Raw genomic sequence first — 16,882 nt, 5'->3', positions numbered from 1 at the left:
ATATAATACAATTTAGACAACGCTATACCGAATTTAAAAATTTATTCAGTCACAACAAATTATGGGACGCCGCTTTTAAATACAAACGACTATTAGCACGTAACATTAAGGGCTCGGAGGGTAAGGGTGGGGGGTGGGAATGCGGCTTTGTACCGAATTATGTTATTCCGCTCACTTTATTGGACCGCCGAGATTGTAGTTAAGGGTTTATACAGACTGTAAGCAAGCTTGTAATATCCTAATAGTGCTAATAAACTAACCCTCCAAATCATTACTTTATATTCTCACAGTGCCTCCGTTCGCACAGTCTCGGTTTTACTAGTTTGACTATAGAATTAAGACGAGATAAGATATTTTTTGTTATTAAATGTGGCTAGTTATAGCACTGTAGAAATTAAAAATTTCGGGATACATGAATGAATTCGTGATAAACGTTTTAGAGCCCATTAGAGAATGTCCAAAGATAGAGATCGTACGGCGCTTTTGTACAAAATTTCACGGTAGATTCTATATTCTACACACAACATATAATTTCACTTCTACGCTAAACAGCATATGCAGTTACTGTGTTAATAAGACACTGGAAAAATACATATACATACAAACATCTCAAAAAGAAAAAAATTTGTAATGTCGCATTATAGTTTTGTTTTTAAATAATCTTATATTTTTTACAATGAAACATATAACTTATTTATTATAAAGTATATTATAAGTACCTAAATTTTTTATAAGTAGGTAATGCAAAATTTATGTCATAAAATCAAGAGAACGCTTCAAGGCTTTTATAATTGCATTTTTTTATTGTACAAAAACTGTAGAAAAGGCAAAAAAGAAAGCAGTACCTTAAATAAAACCTTTAATTCCACTAATTGGGTGAACAATACTAAATATGCAGTTAATTTCATTATTTACTTGAATGAAGCTGGCTATATTAATTGCATCAAAATTGATTGGGTCGTACAAAAACTTGCCTCAGTAAAGTCAAATATGAAACCGCCACAGAAAAAAGTACAATAAAAAAATACGCTTCACCAAAAGAGCATACGAATTCAAACTGCATTCGAGGAGACTTCAATTTTAATCCGCCGACATATGCCGCGCACTCCCCGCCCCCCCTCACCCCGGGGGAGGGTATTTGGGTAATTAAAAAAATGTGTCCCACTTCATAGCGCGCCCAGTGAGACCGCAACCCCCGCCCTCCACTAATTAATAATATCCGAGTTTGACCTAAGGGCATCGCGCAGTTTGTGCTGCGCTATAGAAAGCGGTAATAGCCGTTTCATGCCGGATTCTTCTCGATAGAATATGCCTTCCGAACCGGTGGTAGAGTCACTGCAAACAGACAGACTTTACGTTTCAAAAGTGCTTATATTACCTACTACCTACTTGAAATAAATATTTTAATTAATATAATAATATTTTATAACAAATTACCAAATGAAATCTTTGAGATGTCTCTCAATAAGTTCAAAGTTTATATAAAACGTAAGCTTACAGAAAAATCCTATTATAATATTAAGGATTATTTAAACGATAAAAAAGCTTGGGTGTGAATTGCTCTAGCTTCATAGCTTAATTTAAATTTACCGGAAGATGGTGATAACAAAAAAATAAATTTACCCGGCTAAGTTTGTTGTGGGCTCTTCTTAGACCAGGGCGCGTTTGGAACCCTCGTAGCTTTAGATTTAAGTTGGCGAACGAAGTTATCACCATCCCGTTACAATTATGTAAACAAATATGTATGAACGCTTCATAAGTGCCTGTGATAGGCCTACATGAAAAAAGAAATTTTGAATTTGAAATTTTGAACTTAAATGAATTTTGAATTTGAATTAAAAAAAGAGGAGAACCGTGACCGGTAATGGGTTAATAAGATGATATTAAGGTTCATTGAATGGGATTAGAGAACAAATAGCATATCGACACCATTGTTTCTTGTGGTATTCTAAAGATCGCAATATGAAAAAGTGCATGAACTCGTGTTATCGTCCCGAAGATGCAGTTTGTTAATTAAATTGCGGTTTTCAAATAGTCGATAAAAGGCAGAGTCAGTTTTATTTTACTGTCTTAATACGCGAATAAACAGGTGTATAAAAACTAAGTACTTACTTATCTAAGTACCTATCAAATCTTGCACTCTGTGTGATTATATTGTAGAAGCTGTTTAGGTTTACTTATATATATATATATAACATGTTTTTTGTCAAGCATTAAAATATTAATTTAGCTGCATCAGTAATTCAGGAGAACTTATGTCACACCTAAATCTAATTGCACCCTCATCATTGCCTAGATGTACAAAGATTTTACACTTTCCAATAACTCGTATAAAATTTCTTGGGATTCCTACCCTTTTTGGCTGTCTTTATAGAATCTTATATATCCAATACTGAGTAAAGGCCTCACCAAACGGGAGGCTTTACACAAAATAACCAAGCTGGGTAGAAGGGTTGGTGATCGCAGTGGACACAGGACGCTGCTGCCCGCTCTCTGTTATATTCCTTGAGATGAAATCTAAAATGATTTTGTTTTTATATTAATTGTTTAACAAAATTCACCTTGTTTAATAGAATTATAGTTACATAATTATTAGTGAACTTATCAATAAAAAAAAGCATTCGGTTTACACATGTAAAGTATATCTATAGCATAGTATTGGTTGGTGTACGGCGGCGTTAAGCACCAAACGGTCGGTACAAATGAAACGGTCTGCGAAGGTTTTGCGATTTTAATAAACATCAAGTGTTGCATCCATTGCGCAGAGCCGCGCGGATTATTTGTTTTTGCTGTCTTTGACACACGCTCCGCTGAGCGGTGGCTGATACTGTGAATATTTAAGGTGATGAGTTATGTATATAGGAATAACAGCTTCTGCCCACGACTTTTTCTTCGTGGACTTCAGAATTGGGTCTAAAACTTCCCTCGTTATCAATTTTTAATTCTACCACAGGAACTATTTGAGACATCGGTATCGAAAGGACATATCCTTTTGCATAGAATATTTGCAATTTTAAAGCTGTCTTAGCTAGAAAACAACTTTCAATTTTCCCTCGGAAAATATAAGAAGGATAATTGTCAGTGGCGTGTATAGGGGGTATGCACAGGGTATGCATATGATATAAAATGTATGATATAGAGTGTAAGCTTTTTAAAACTCTTACAGTGCCAATTAAGTTTTTATAACTCGTATTGGAGATTTTCTTCATTTTATATCATCTGCATAAAGGGCTCCACCTTCACCGTTGTGTCCATCGACTTGTGGCGTAGGTGTTAATCCAAATGTGCCTGTAATTACACCGGCTCCTACACCCTCCAGTCCGGAACGCAGTACTTTATTCGAATGTAATTTGAATACGTGTGTTTGACCAAAAACTTGTTTATATTTTTTGCGATTATATTTAATTTTATTTTTAATGATTTTTTATGATGTTATAATAAATTGATATACCTATTTGGATACTTTAAGATTTGCTGGTCGTAGACTGCGACTAAACATGTATGATATTTTGTCATGTTTTAAGCAAATAAATGAATTTCAATTTGAATGATTTTTAGTAAGAAATTAAAAGGTATGCTAATAAAATGAACAAGACGATGCTTTTGTAGTTTCTCGAACGACAAACCCACAGCAGTTTACTAGGTAATTTATTAATTTTGCGTCTACTATATCCCATTATCTCAGTACATATTAAAATACCTATATATTATAATCATTTCAGTAATGAAAGTCTATTGATACCCATATCGATAGAGGCCATCGTCAATATCACAATATTACAGCCGTAATACGCTGTAATCTACGTAATCTCCCACTTCGATAACCCTTCACGCTAATTACGGCGCTGCTTAATAAAATGATAATGATAAAAAGTGGGTGCCCAGTTATTCCCGCGGTATAATATAGAAGTTACTTTAATTGAATTATTAAAATGACGGCTGATTGGCGCAGTTTGCAGCGACCCTGCTTTCTGAGCCCAAGGCCGTGGGTTCGATTCCCACTACTGGAAAATGTTTGTGTGATGAGCATGAATGTTTTTAAGTGTCTGGGTATGTATTTTCTAAGTATATAATTCATAAAAATATTCATCAGGCATCTCAGTACCCATAACACAAGCAACGCTTACTTTGAGGCTAGATGGCGATGTGTGTATTGTCGTAGTATATGTATATGTATGTATGTAATTTTATTGTTACAGTATATAATAGGCAATTTTAATTGCACCATATTATGAAAATTAAGCTTAATTTTCTATACTCCATCAAAAGCAGGAGAGTCTGTATGGTGTCATTTCTTCAATCTTTATACTCCACACCAAACAGATCCTCGGCATCCTTAGGAGATGTTGATTTTACAATAAAATTTTTTTTTTTTTTAATCTTAACAGTATAGCAAATTAAGCTTAATTTTCATACGTACATACATATCATGGAATTCCGCAAAGTAACGCCTGCTTCTATCCAGTATCTAATTACACCGGTAATCACGCCTTTCAGACGGAACACAGCTTTGCAATTATGCTGCTAGCATTTACCATGTCATAATTGCTTCTCGAAAGGTGCAAGTACTTGACCCCAATTTAAGGGTACCTTTTTTAATTGTCAAAACTTATTTAGCTGCGCTGAGCAATTCTTGGTAGGCCTGGCTTTGCGTAACGTGACAGCGATGCGTAGTACAGCGGCCTGTGTACATGTACGCGCATATATACACTAATATATTGTATATGGTTAACTGTAGTAAGTGTAACTACCTAGTCTAGTGGTTAGCATATTCGATGGCACGTCACGAGGTCCTGGGTTCGATCCCCGGGTCGGGCAAATGTAACAAAGTATTGTCTTTCCGGTCGTATCTGAGCTGATGTTACATCGCATCATGCGAATTGGTAGACTTCAAATATCTTTGAGAACATTATGGGGAACCCTCAGGCATACAGGTTTTCTCATTATGTATTACCGCTTAAAGCAAGTGATATTTTCCTTAAATTTAAAACGAATAAAGGTCCTTAAGGTGCGAGCTGGGGATTGAAGTCTGTCTCCCTGAAAGAGAAAACAAAGTTCTAGCCACTAGGCTATCACCTTATATTAAGCCTAATTGAAATTAATGAAATTTGAATTTAAATTGTAATGTAAAGGAGTTCAATTCAGAAACTAGGCCTATAAGAGTGTTGTTATCTGCAAAAAAAATCTCAATAATCTACTCCTAAATAGATAAAACTGGTTTAGAAGATTGTTTGTAAATTGATGTTCATAGTTTTGAATAAAATAACTCTAGATGTAGAGTCATAATAAATGTTGTGTAAGAAAGTTTAACGTGTTAGAAATTATATGCGGACGAAGTCGCAGTAGATAAATAATGATTATCAATTCGACCCCGCGCGTTTGAGCACAGGTGTTATGTTTGTCTGTTTGTTCTGCGATACCGACAACCTGACACAACAATATCGCGGCGATGTTTTGATTGATACCGCTTCTGATTGACGATCAGTATCAGCTATGCAAGACCAGATGTCAGTATAACAGTTGTTTGTACATTACAACATGTGTTTCAGTCGACGCATATTAATTTATTTTGCAGTTTAATAGTTTTTTTGTGTTCCACTACAAGTTAGCCTGTGTCAGTAATCTCACTTTGGATGGTAGTGGGGTAACCTGTTAAGGGCTTGGCAGTTATCTCCATTTCCCTAATCGGTGTCCTCGCAACATCGTACCAGAACGCTAAATCGCTTAGTTGAACATCTTTTCGGTAACAACGGTACGGTAGCCACGGCCGAATACTCCCACCAGACCAAACCAGAGAAAATTCTGAAATTACAAATTCCCAAATTGACAGTTGTCGAATCCGGGACGTCCCATTTAAAACCTCAGCGATCACCGCTACGCCAGGAAGGTCATAAAAAATTATTGGTGACCTCATGGTTAAAGAAGTTTATTTTCTCATAAGAAATTACAATTTCACTCAATGAGAATATTTACAACTTATTTTTATGTAGGTAATATTAAAACTACAAGCAACGGTACGGACAAAACAATCAGAAATTTTATAAATAAACTTGAGGGTAAATTTACAAATACTTCATACTGTCATACATAGGACCGCACTCGGATTTGTCAATTACAAAGGTTTTAAGTATTTTCTTAAAAATATTGAATTTTTTTTCTATTTCAAAGTCTGGATGATGGCAGGTTAGGTAATTTATTATACATTAATGCTCCTTCAAAGCAATAATGTAACTTTTTTTGACCCGACCTTGGCATCCGACCTAGGACTTCGAGATGGCAGAATTAGGTACGTCAGCAATACCCAAACGGCAAATGAGGAGCGATCGCGGTTCAGCGCTTTTAATTAGTTTTATTACACGGCAGTATCGCGACATATCGATATGATAAGGTGATACGACGCCGGCATCACAATTACGTGATATCAGCAATGGAGATTATTGTACGTAGTGTGGGCTGCTGCTATCCTAATTTGTTTAGGGGGATTATATTAACTGTATCATCAGTAGGCGATTATCGGTAAATTTCTTAAATATAGTTCAACGGGTACATACCACGATAATATTTTACGACGTAGCGACTTGGAGCACGATCCATGCAACTCGGTCGGAATATCGACTAATCCAAAAATATTATCATGGTACGAACCCGTTGAACTATATTTAAGAAATGTTGATTTACCACGAAAATCTTACTTTAAAATCTTTAATTGTCGGTAAATTCCTAAAAATAAGCATTGAAACTTATGGGTTTTATTGTACGAGTTCGAATCCCATAACGCAAATCTAACTTTTCCAAGTTATGTGCGTTTTAAGTAATTAAAATATCACTTGCTTCATCGGCGAAGGAAAACATCGTGAGGAAACCTGCACGCCTCAGAGTTCTACGCAATGTTCTAAAAGGTGTGAGTCCACCAATCCGCACTGGGCCAGCGTGGTGCACTACGGCCTTATTTCCTTCTCATTGTGGGAGGAGACCCGTGCCCTGTAGTGGGCCAGTAATGATTGACGTGATGATGATGTACTAATTAAAAAAAAAAATAGTTTAAATAAAATAGATTATAAAATACACTGCAACAAAAAATCTGGTTATTTTCTTCCCAATGTCTAGAATTTTGTAGGATAGCATCACGCGATATACATTTACGATATTAATAACGAAATTATTGTTATTTTATGTTGGCGTCCGTCCAGTGGGACTCTCGATCGTTTTTATCCGGGCATTTTGTGTATCAAAAACATATTTAGCTATTGTTTTTATGTTTTTCTGTAGTTCGGCCAAACTAGCTTCACAGACATTTTATAGATGCCGTTTATTTCTGATCCTTTATATTTGATTCAGTTATGAACATAGACAAATGACTAAATGGAATTTATAAGGTCTTTTGAAAACGCGTATTCTAGCAGCTACAGAGGGTGGATAGAACCTGTTTCCGCCCGATGGCCTGTTCTCACCAGTTTCCCGATTTCATTTTTCTAAATAGGAACCAACTGGTTCACTTAAAAATTAAAAAAATATTAGTGTCTAGGATGTATCAGCGTTGTAGAATAATAGAGAAAGTCTCCTGTGCAAGTTTTAAGATAAGAAATAGTGGTTGGGTGCCTAACCATTTTTTAAAGGAAATAAGGGGAAAGAATGAATATTAAGAAACAACGCTTAAACTGGCACAGCAAGTCAACCACTGTTGATTCTAATTCTATTCTAAAATCATCAATGGTCTAAAATCGTCAAGGGTCTAAAATCGTCAATGGTCTAAAATCGTCAATGGTCTAAAATCGTCAATGGTCTAAAATCGTCAAGGGTCTAAAATCGTCAATGGTCTAAAATCGACAATGGTCTAAAATCGTCAATGGTCTAAAATCGTCAATGGTCTAAAATCGCCAATGGTCTAAAATCGCCAATGGTCTAAAATCGCCAATGGTCTAAAATCGTCAATGGTCTAAAATCGTCAATGGTCTAAAATCGTCAATGGTCTAAAATCGTCTATGGTCTAAAATCGTCAATGGTCTAAAATCGTCAATGGTCTAAAATCGTCTATGGTCTAAAATCGACAATGGTCTAAAATCGTCAATGGTCTAAAATCGTCAATGGTCTAAAATCGCCAATGGTCTAAAATCGCCAATGGTCTAAAATCGCCAATGGTCTAAAATCGTCAATGGTCTAAAATCGTCAATGGTCTAAAATCGTCAATGGTCTAAAATCGTCTATGGTCTAAAATCGTCAATGGTCTAAAATCGTCAATGGTCTAAAATCATCATCCCCAGCATAATGAAATTATATTGGCCGTTGATCGCAATATTGATATACATGTAAATTTTTATTTTTTTAACATTAATTATGTTATAATTCTTAAAGTAATTTTGGTTCTATCAACATACGTTAAAATACATTTATTACAGTGAGGCCATTATGCTATTGATGAATTTCTTTGTGACAAACGTAGAACAATGAATGTTAAATTGTAAAATGTTTTTTTCGAAACTAGTAACTTCCGTTTTTGCTGGCTGAACCTCTCTGCCTTCCGAACCGGTGGTAGAGTCACTACCAAATTAATTAATACTATTAGGCAGTGCTGCAAGCTGTCTAGTTTCGCCTGAGTAAGGGATTCGTTGCCGATGATTCTTCTGGTGCGGCGATCCCCCGAGTCTAAGGCTTCAGTCTGGTACTTGGCAGACTGAAGCCTTAGAGTTAATTTCAGAGCATTCAAATGTTTTTATAGGAGAGTATCAATATTAAATCAATGTTTTTAAAGATATAACCATCATTATCAACCCTTTATCAGGCCACAATTTTTATAGAACACAGGTTACTTAACACTCGTAATGAGAAAGGTAGGTAGGCCTAAGTCCACCACGCTGGACAAGTGCTGATCCGGTGACGTCACACGCCTTTGAAAACTGTTTCTTAATGTACCTAAATATCAATTGTATGTTAAAGTATTTAAATATTTATATGTTTTTATAAAAACTTGTGATCTATTAAAACTGTAAATTATCGCAAGTTAAATAAGAATATTTCAAAATCTACGTGATATTTATTATTATTTATTCTTTAAAATAATGGTTTTATAAATATAACCTAAAATAAACTATTTAATACTAAAAAAAATCTAAAACGTCCTCGAAACCACCGCAGGGAGGCATAGTACCTAAAATGAAGATGTTCTTATTTTATATTTATACGTTTATTTTTATATATATTAATTAAATTAAAATGTATGATAAATTTTTGTAAACTAGTTTATGAATAACTAGTCTATTATTCTCTCCTTTTTTCCTAATACTAAGGTTGCCTGGCAGAGATCGCTATAAAGCGATAAGGCCCCATTTTATATTCTTCTTTTTTCTTCATGTTTCGGTTTTTTTTTATATATTAATGATCTGGTGTGAAAATTAAAAGTAAAAATAATAATAATAATGCAGGTTTCATCGAATTAAAAACGCAAATAACTCTGAAAAGTTAGAGGTGCGTGGGATCGAACTCGGACCTTGGAAACGGAAGCCGAGGCCTTACCCAATAGACTCTCATGGTGTACAGCTAATAGCTTATAACGTAAGCCTAATTGAAACACATGAACGTAGAATTTAATAATGATGTGAAACGCAAATGAATACAAGCACGGTTAATAATTATGTTGGTAGGTAATACGAACGTGTTAACGCGAACAGAACGACGTTATCGGTGAAGAGATCGCGTAACACAGGCTGCGTGATGTCTTACAGCGTGATACATCTATTTGTTCGCAGATAATGCGTGCGCTTCGAATGCTCAACCGCTTGTAACGATATTAATTACAGCTGTTAAAATAAATTGCTCTGAACACACCTACCTTTTCAAGCGTCTGTTTAACCGACTTCAAACAAAAGAGGGTTTGTATTAGTTTTTTTTTTTTAATACGACAATTCACACATCGCCATCTAGCTCCAAAGTAAGCGTAGCTTGTGTTATGGGTACTGAGATAGCTGATGAATATTTTTTTATGAATATAATACACAAAAATACTTATAATATACAGATAAACACCCAGACACTGAAAAACATTCATGTTCATCACACAAACACTCTCCAGTTGTGGGAATCGAACCCACGGCCTTGGTCTCAGAAAGCAGGGTCGCTGCCCACTGCGCCACTCGACCGTCAAATTGAAACGGTTTACTTCCGTCGTCGTCGAACGTTCGAATCCCAGCACGCACCTCTAACTTTCCAAAGTGCGTTTTAAGGAACGTGCATGCCGGAGAGTTCTACATAATGTTCTCAAAGGTGTGTGTAGTCCACCAATCCGCTCTGGGCCAGCATGATGGACTACGGCCTTAACCCCTTCCCACTGTGGAAGGAGATGCTCTGTGGTGGGCCTGTAATGGGTTGATGTGATGATGATAATGACACTTCTTACGATGATAGAGTAATGGTGAAGTCTTTGGCTTTCATTTCAGAGGACCAATGTGACTTGACTACGGCCCTTCTCATTCTGTGACTTGATCATCATGATACTTCTTTGGTCCCATTGTTTTCGAGACAAGACAAGCTTTTGTAATATTATGGGAACTTCATAGCGGTTTGGGTTTTTTATATAGTAATATGCACATTTTCTTTGCCATGCAATCAATTGTAATGGAAGATAAAGGTCACTTTAAATTCAAATTCAAAAATTCTTCATTCAGGTAGCCCTATCACATGCACTTACAAAGCGTTCATACATATATGTTTACATAATTGTAAGGGGATTGTGATAACTACGTTCGCCAACTTAAACCTAAAGCTACGAGCTTTAATAAGTATTGCACGGATTTCGATTCGATTGCTGGCGAAGCATTTTAGGCCCATCCAAACAAACGAGCTAATGATGAAGTACCAGGAGAATTCCTTAACAACTAACCTGCCTTGGTAAAAGCAATATTCTTGTAAAAGGTCATCCACAGTTCAAATTTGGTTACTATAACTCAATATATAGGTAGGTACCTAATTAAAAAACCTGGAAAGAATGTAACGCGTCAGTAAGTTATTCAGTAGTGAGTTAGTCAGTCAGATTAAATAAATCCCATGGTCCTGATTGAATAAAAGCAGGCGTCAAAGAAGCAGTTTACCACAAAGTAATTCTTTGCAAGAAGGAAAGTTTGAAAATTTCAAACACTTTCACGCGTAAACCTCCAATTTCACATGCGTTATGAAATTGATCACATTAATGTCATGAAACTAATTTTATGCCACAAATTTCGTAATATAAATCCAACTTAATAACAAAAATCTCCTGATGATACTCTCTGATATAAATGAGCATGTGTTTTCTACACATTTTGGGGATCTTTGCATGTTAAAAAAATATAAATTAACTTAATATGAATAAAGCCAATTTTAATAGCTGTTGCCGGCGGTCCTCGTCCGCGTTTATTGTTTTCACAACATTCATTATTGTTGTTTTACTGATATAAAAGATAGCTTCTCTCCGTCCTTTGAACTAACTCTATGCCAAAAATATTAATTGCATAGTCAGGGCGCTTTCTGGCAAATAACCCTTAAGGTACATTTAACAGTCTGGCTTAATAATCTAACTAACTTAACTTAAAACGTGCGAACGTACCCGACGGGCATGTGAGTAGGTGTGTAAGCGAACTCGCTTCCGGTTACACGAGACTGTCCGTCGGACAAATTATAGCCTCTGCGACCTTTATGTTCTCGTTAGTTGTTCTCACTTGTTTACGATTTAAAGGTTTTTATGGACATATAGTTGACATTGAAAAAAGGCCAATTTTTAAACCTATATGTAGGTTTATTATCTGTGTACTTAGATACACCGTATACGATCTTACCGTAATCACCGTATCTTTTTAATTTTATTTTCCTTATAGGTAAAGCTAATTTCATCATCACCAACATTTTATCAACCCATTACCGGTCCAATACAAGACGCAGGCTGCCACCAAGCTGACCCAATGCGGATAGGTGGACTTGAAGGTTTCTTCACGATGTTTTCCTTCACCAATGTGTGATTTAATGTTTTAATTGCTTAAAAAACGCACATAACTTAGTTAAGTCAGAGGTACGTGCTGGGATTCGAACTCAGCCCCCCGAAAGAAAAACGGACGTTCTAAACACTAGACTAAAATTTAAAGCTAATTTAGGCTCCTATATTATAATATAAACATTTTGCTATGACATTAGTCTTTATATACAAAAACAACATATAAACAATGGATTTATGGATTTACTACAAAAAATGGGGTGGAGCTTTTTAAAATGTTTGCTTCGTAAATAGTAATTAGGTATAATTATAAGCATGTATTTTTCATTTATTTATTTGGTAGGTATATATAATACATCCCTACAATTATGTAAGAATAGATCGATAAAAAGCTTAGTTTGTTGTCGGCTCCTTTTGGGTAGAATCAGCCATCCGAACTGATGGTAGAGTGCCTTAAGAAGTTCTTGTTCTCAGCCCTAGTACATAAAATTTATTTCATTCAATTCTTTATATGCTATAGGATTGGCTAATGAACCGGAAGTTCCCAGGCTGAAATGTACTTTAGTTTAAGGAATGCAATATGCTGTCAACCTACGCAAAAACTTAACGATCTATTATAATGAATGAAGTCAATAATCTATAATCTTCCGACTGACACCATCTTATAAGTTTTATTTCTGCAATTAATGATTAGCATAATAATTACCGGCTTACATTTTATTGTACATAACGAGATTAATTTACATAAGTTAATTATGATTACAGAACAACTCGGGCCTTTGGATTTAAGTTTTGGCACTGAATGAGTTAAATTACTTCGCTATACACACTACACACTTAAATTAATAATCCATGGTAATTCTAACGTTTTGTTATTGTGTACCTTTTTAACATTTATGTAATCTCCTCTAAACTCGTTCGTTCAGACATATAATATAGTGATTCTTTTAACCTAGGTCCTAAGGACCTTAGGTAAACGATCTTCTGCTTATTTTTTTTCATGTAAAGCATTTTTAAAAAAAATAAAAAACATACTAGGTACGATTACAAATTAAATTAAAAAAAAAATGTATATTAATTCTTTCAACACGCTTGGTTTTTTCTATTTTTAAAATAAACTTTACCGTAAACAATAATGTAAATAATGCATACATTATAAGTAAGAGATTCTTAAATCGGAATTATATTATTTATTCTTCATGTCCATAAATATAATTTTCATTGTTTTAAAATAGTTGTGAAAGTTATATTGGTATAATTGAAACTAGAGCTATGAGGGTTTTATTACCACTTATCACCATTTCACAATAGTCACCTGTAACCAATTCAAAGCTAAACCTAGAGCAATTTACGCCCAATATTTTTAATCGTTTACTGACTTATATTATTGTTTAGGCAGTTGTCCTACAAACATACAGAATAATGTTTTAAAGCTGTTTATAAGGTAAGCCTTCATAAATTAATTTTATATATAAGAAATAATATATAATAAATTAAATTTATTTAATTTTATATATAAATTTTGTATAATTAAATATATTTTATTTTAGTTTAATGCTTTCAAGAAGCTTAGGTAAAAAGCCATATTTTGTTTACATGTAGACACATTTAAGATATAATATTGAAATTAATAAAAAAACTGTAGGTAAAGCGGAAATAGTAGTGTTTAAAATGTAAAAAAGAAGAAAATATAAACTTCATGGTTTTTGATAACTTCAATTAAGATGTCAAAAACTATTAATAAAATGACAAACTAAAGTTACTATGTTCGTGTCGTCATAGTACCAGCCTACATCATACAAATTGTCGCTTAAAACAAAATGTCATAATTCCCCGCAATGAACCTAAGCAACCAATTGTAAAGGCAAATCTTTATTCCACTTGTTAAAATTGTACTCGACTATGTAATTCCTAACGTTTTAATCCATTTATGTATCGTTATTTGAGATTGATTATCGTTGAAGTCTTTTGTATCGAGAAACGTAGAAGTACCTCGTAGAGTAAACACGTGCTTGTCTAAGAATACTATTTAATTGACAATATATACAATCAATGTCAATATCTAAGTACCTACACCTACTAGGTTATAATTAAAAGTCTATCTAAGTTCGCATGTACTTATTTCCGTTAGTCACTGAATAACTTACATCTAAAGAGCCTCTCGCGTTAAACTAAAGAACTTCAAAAACAATAACATTTTAAAACGACATGACATAAAACCCTTCAAAATTATAAATTAATTTTACTTACTTGACTGTAACCTCTCCCTCCAGGCCATAGGATTGGAAACCAGCCCTTGGAAACCAGGCCAATATAGCGGTTTGTGTTGCAAATAATGCGCCATGCCTGCAGCCGCGGCCGCCAAAGACAACCTTGGCGTTAGTAGCCCAGCGCCAACGTTTGAACCAATTGTCGGTCTTGACAAGATATGGTCGATTCCATGTGGGTTTGGCGCTGGAGGAGGTGCCTCTGCCAAAGAACTCAACGCAGCCAAAGGCGCTCCAAAACCACCTTCCAAAGCTCTCGATAAAGGCGGAGAACCACGCATTTCCGACATTTTTTAAGTCCACAACACTGGCCGTTTAAAAAAAGTTACAACATTGTCTATTAAAATATTTAAAATTGAATATCGAACATAATCACGCACTATAGTCTATAATAATCACGATCGAGTCGAATTCGAATTCGAATTTGAATTTGAATTTGGAATGCTTGCATCCACGCGCGCGGGTCGACACCAAATGAAAAGCTGGCGGAACCCGTAGCAAACAAAAAAACGTTGAATAGAGAACGCCCAGTCAATCTAAACCTTATATCCGAGTCGCCGCCCATTGGAAGACCCACCACGAAATGTATAGCTCTCTCCTTCTAACCCTTTTATGCGTGAGCGAGAAAGGCTATGGGTAGTGTTAACACGAGAGCGTAGATTTAACGAATCGCTATTTAATGGCGCTTCTTGTCTCTTTATAATTAAGTCGGGTGCAGTTTTTGCGGTGCCGTGTCCCCCCTCCGCCCCCCTTTTGTAGTATTGTGCGCCGAATAGTCCGGGAGTGAATAGAGCGGTTTATTACTCGACTACGGCAAGACTGCCGAGGGTTATGTATTTTAACCAACTGCGAAAGAGTTATTATTTTAACCATTTATGTTTGTAAGCAAGATCAATAATTTGCTCTCGTATCTTCAAATGAGGAAAAAATTACTATTTATTTTTCCTTGACTGCAATCTTATATCTGGTGGTAAGTATTGATGCAGTAATATGGTATGGTGGGCTAACCTGTTAAGGGTATGGCAATGAATTTTAAAGTAATCATTAAAATATCACTTCCTTCACCGTTGAAGCAAGTCATATTTTAATTGCTTCAAACGCACAGAACTCAGAAAAGTTAGAGGTGCGTGCTGGGATTCGAACTCGGCTCCCCGAAAGTCGACGTCCTACCCACTGGGCTATCACCGCTATAATAAACATAAATACTTATAATTTACAGATGAACACTCTTACAAACATCCATGCTGATTTTAACACCTGCTTCTATCCGAAGTGCAGTAAAAAAAAATTAAACGCATAAAACTATTAATATTGTTAAGTAAATTGCCTTTATTCGTTGATCATCTCCGTACCCCCCTTTTGTTCGCGGTGAACACTCCGCGGCTGAATAGAGCATCCGACTTCATTCTAGCACCGGAAGGATGTTATTGATGTGACAAATATTCTATTAATCGTCGGCCACTCGATTGGTGCGGAACACCCCGGCCATTAGCTGACATCTGCTGGGGCTTAAGATGCAGTCACTGCAGATCATTATAACGAATAATACTTTTAAAATTGTAGAATGAATGTGAAGAAATCTTTGCCTGAAATTGTCTCAACTTCGCTTTCAAGAAGTAGGTGTAATTTAACAGAACATAATAGGTATAAATAAATAAATATACTTCGACAATACACACATCGCCATCTAGCTCCAAAGTAAGCGTAGCTTGTGTTATAAATACTAAAGTCACGGAAAAATTCGAACACACGGCCTTGGAGTCAGAAAGTAGGGTCGCTGCCCACTGCGCTAATCGGCCGTCCACATATACCTACCCGTATAGTGAAGACATGGCTTTTTATGCCTTACAATCAAATTCAATATGAACGTCAACAACTGGAGACATGGCTGTACGGTTATATGCCTTTGCCTTTTCCCTATGGGAAAAAAAAAATACAGAACACAATACGCAATGAACATTAATATTTATAATCTTTACCTTCAACTTTCTATCATTTATTTATTTTCATTTTTTTTCGTTCTTATTATTATATGTGCGAAAGTGGGTCCGTCCGTTTTTCTCAACCAGTGCACCATCCTTGATGATATTTGACACTTAAATGGCTTGCGTCCTCGAGATGGACATCGGAAACTTAATATCCCGGTAAAAGTGCCAAAGTATTACGTTCCTGGGGAAAAAGTTAGATTGCTATAATTCGCAACAGCCAGAAAATTTTAACAATGTATATTTTATATTTGATATTTTTAGCTTATGTAATAGGTAATGGACGATAGCGAAGAACCCTCAGGAGATGACTTCATAATGAAAAAATTGTAAAGTTGACTATAAATATGTAGGAGTTTTTAAACGTAATGTTATAGAGTGAAAATGGTTGTCTTTCCCAGTTGACCACCATACTCTTCAGATCTATTATAAGGAAAATGTATGGGATGAAAATCCGATAAAAAATATTTCTGGAAAAGATTTCACTTTCTTTCACGGGCATTATAGCAAAGACCGCGACTTGTCGTTTTTAAACAATAATTATTGTTGCAATCTCAATAGACATTTTATCCCAGGCGCGGGCCTACACAAACTGATTCCCTTACTTTAGGGCTGGTAAATACTGAGACCTTGATACAAAAATGTAACAATAAATATTTTTTTAGTCCTACGTA

General features: G+C 35.3%; 1 protein-coding gene across 1 annotated transcript in view; it reads right to left on the bottom strand.

Moving 5' to 3' along the window:
• The window catches only part of LOC120633854 (homeobox protein Nkx-6.2), a 77,688-nt gene extending 63,175 nt beyond the window's left edge, over positions 1-14,513 (bottom strand). The window contains exon 1 of the mRNA XM_039904223.1: positions 14,207-14,513. Within this exon, the coding sequence (XP_039760157.1) occupies positions 14,207-14,513 (307 nt within the window). The remainder of the gene's footprint in view (positions 1-14,206) is intronic.
• Between the last annotated feature and the right edge of the window lie 2,369 nt (positions 14,514-16,882).

Source organism: Pararge aegeria, chromosome 22 (genome assembly GCF_905163445.1).
Source record: "Pararge aegeria chromosome 22, ilParAegt1.1, whole genome shotgun sequence".
Taxonomy (NCBI): domain Eukaryota; kingdom Metazoa; phylum Arthropoda; class Insecta; order Lepidoptera; family Nymphalidae; genus Pararge; species Pararge aegeria.
Note: the sequence above shows the minus strand (reverse complement) of the source record. Positions and strands in the feature narration are given on the sequence as shown.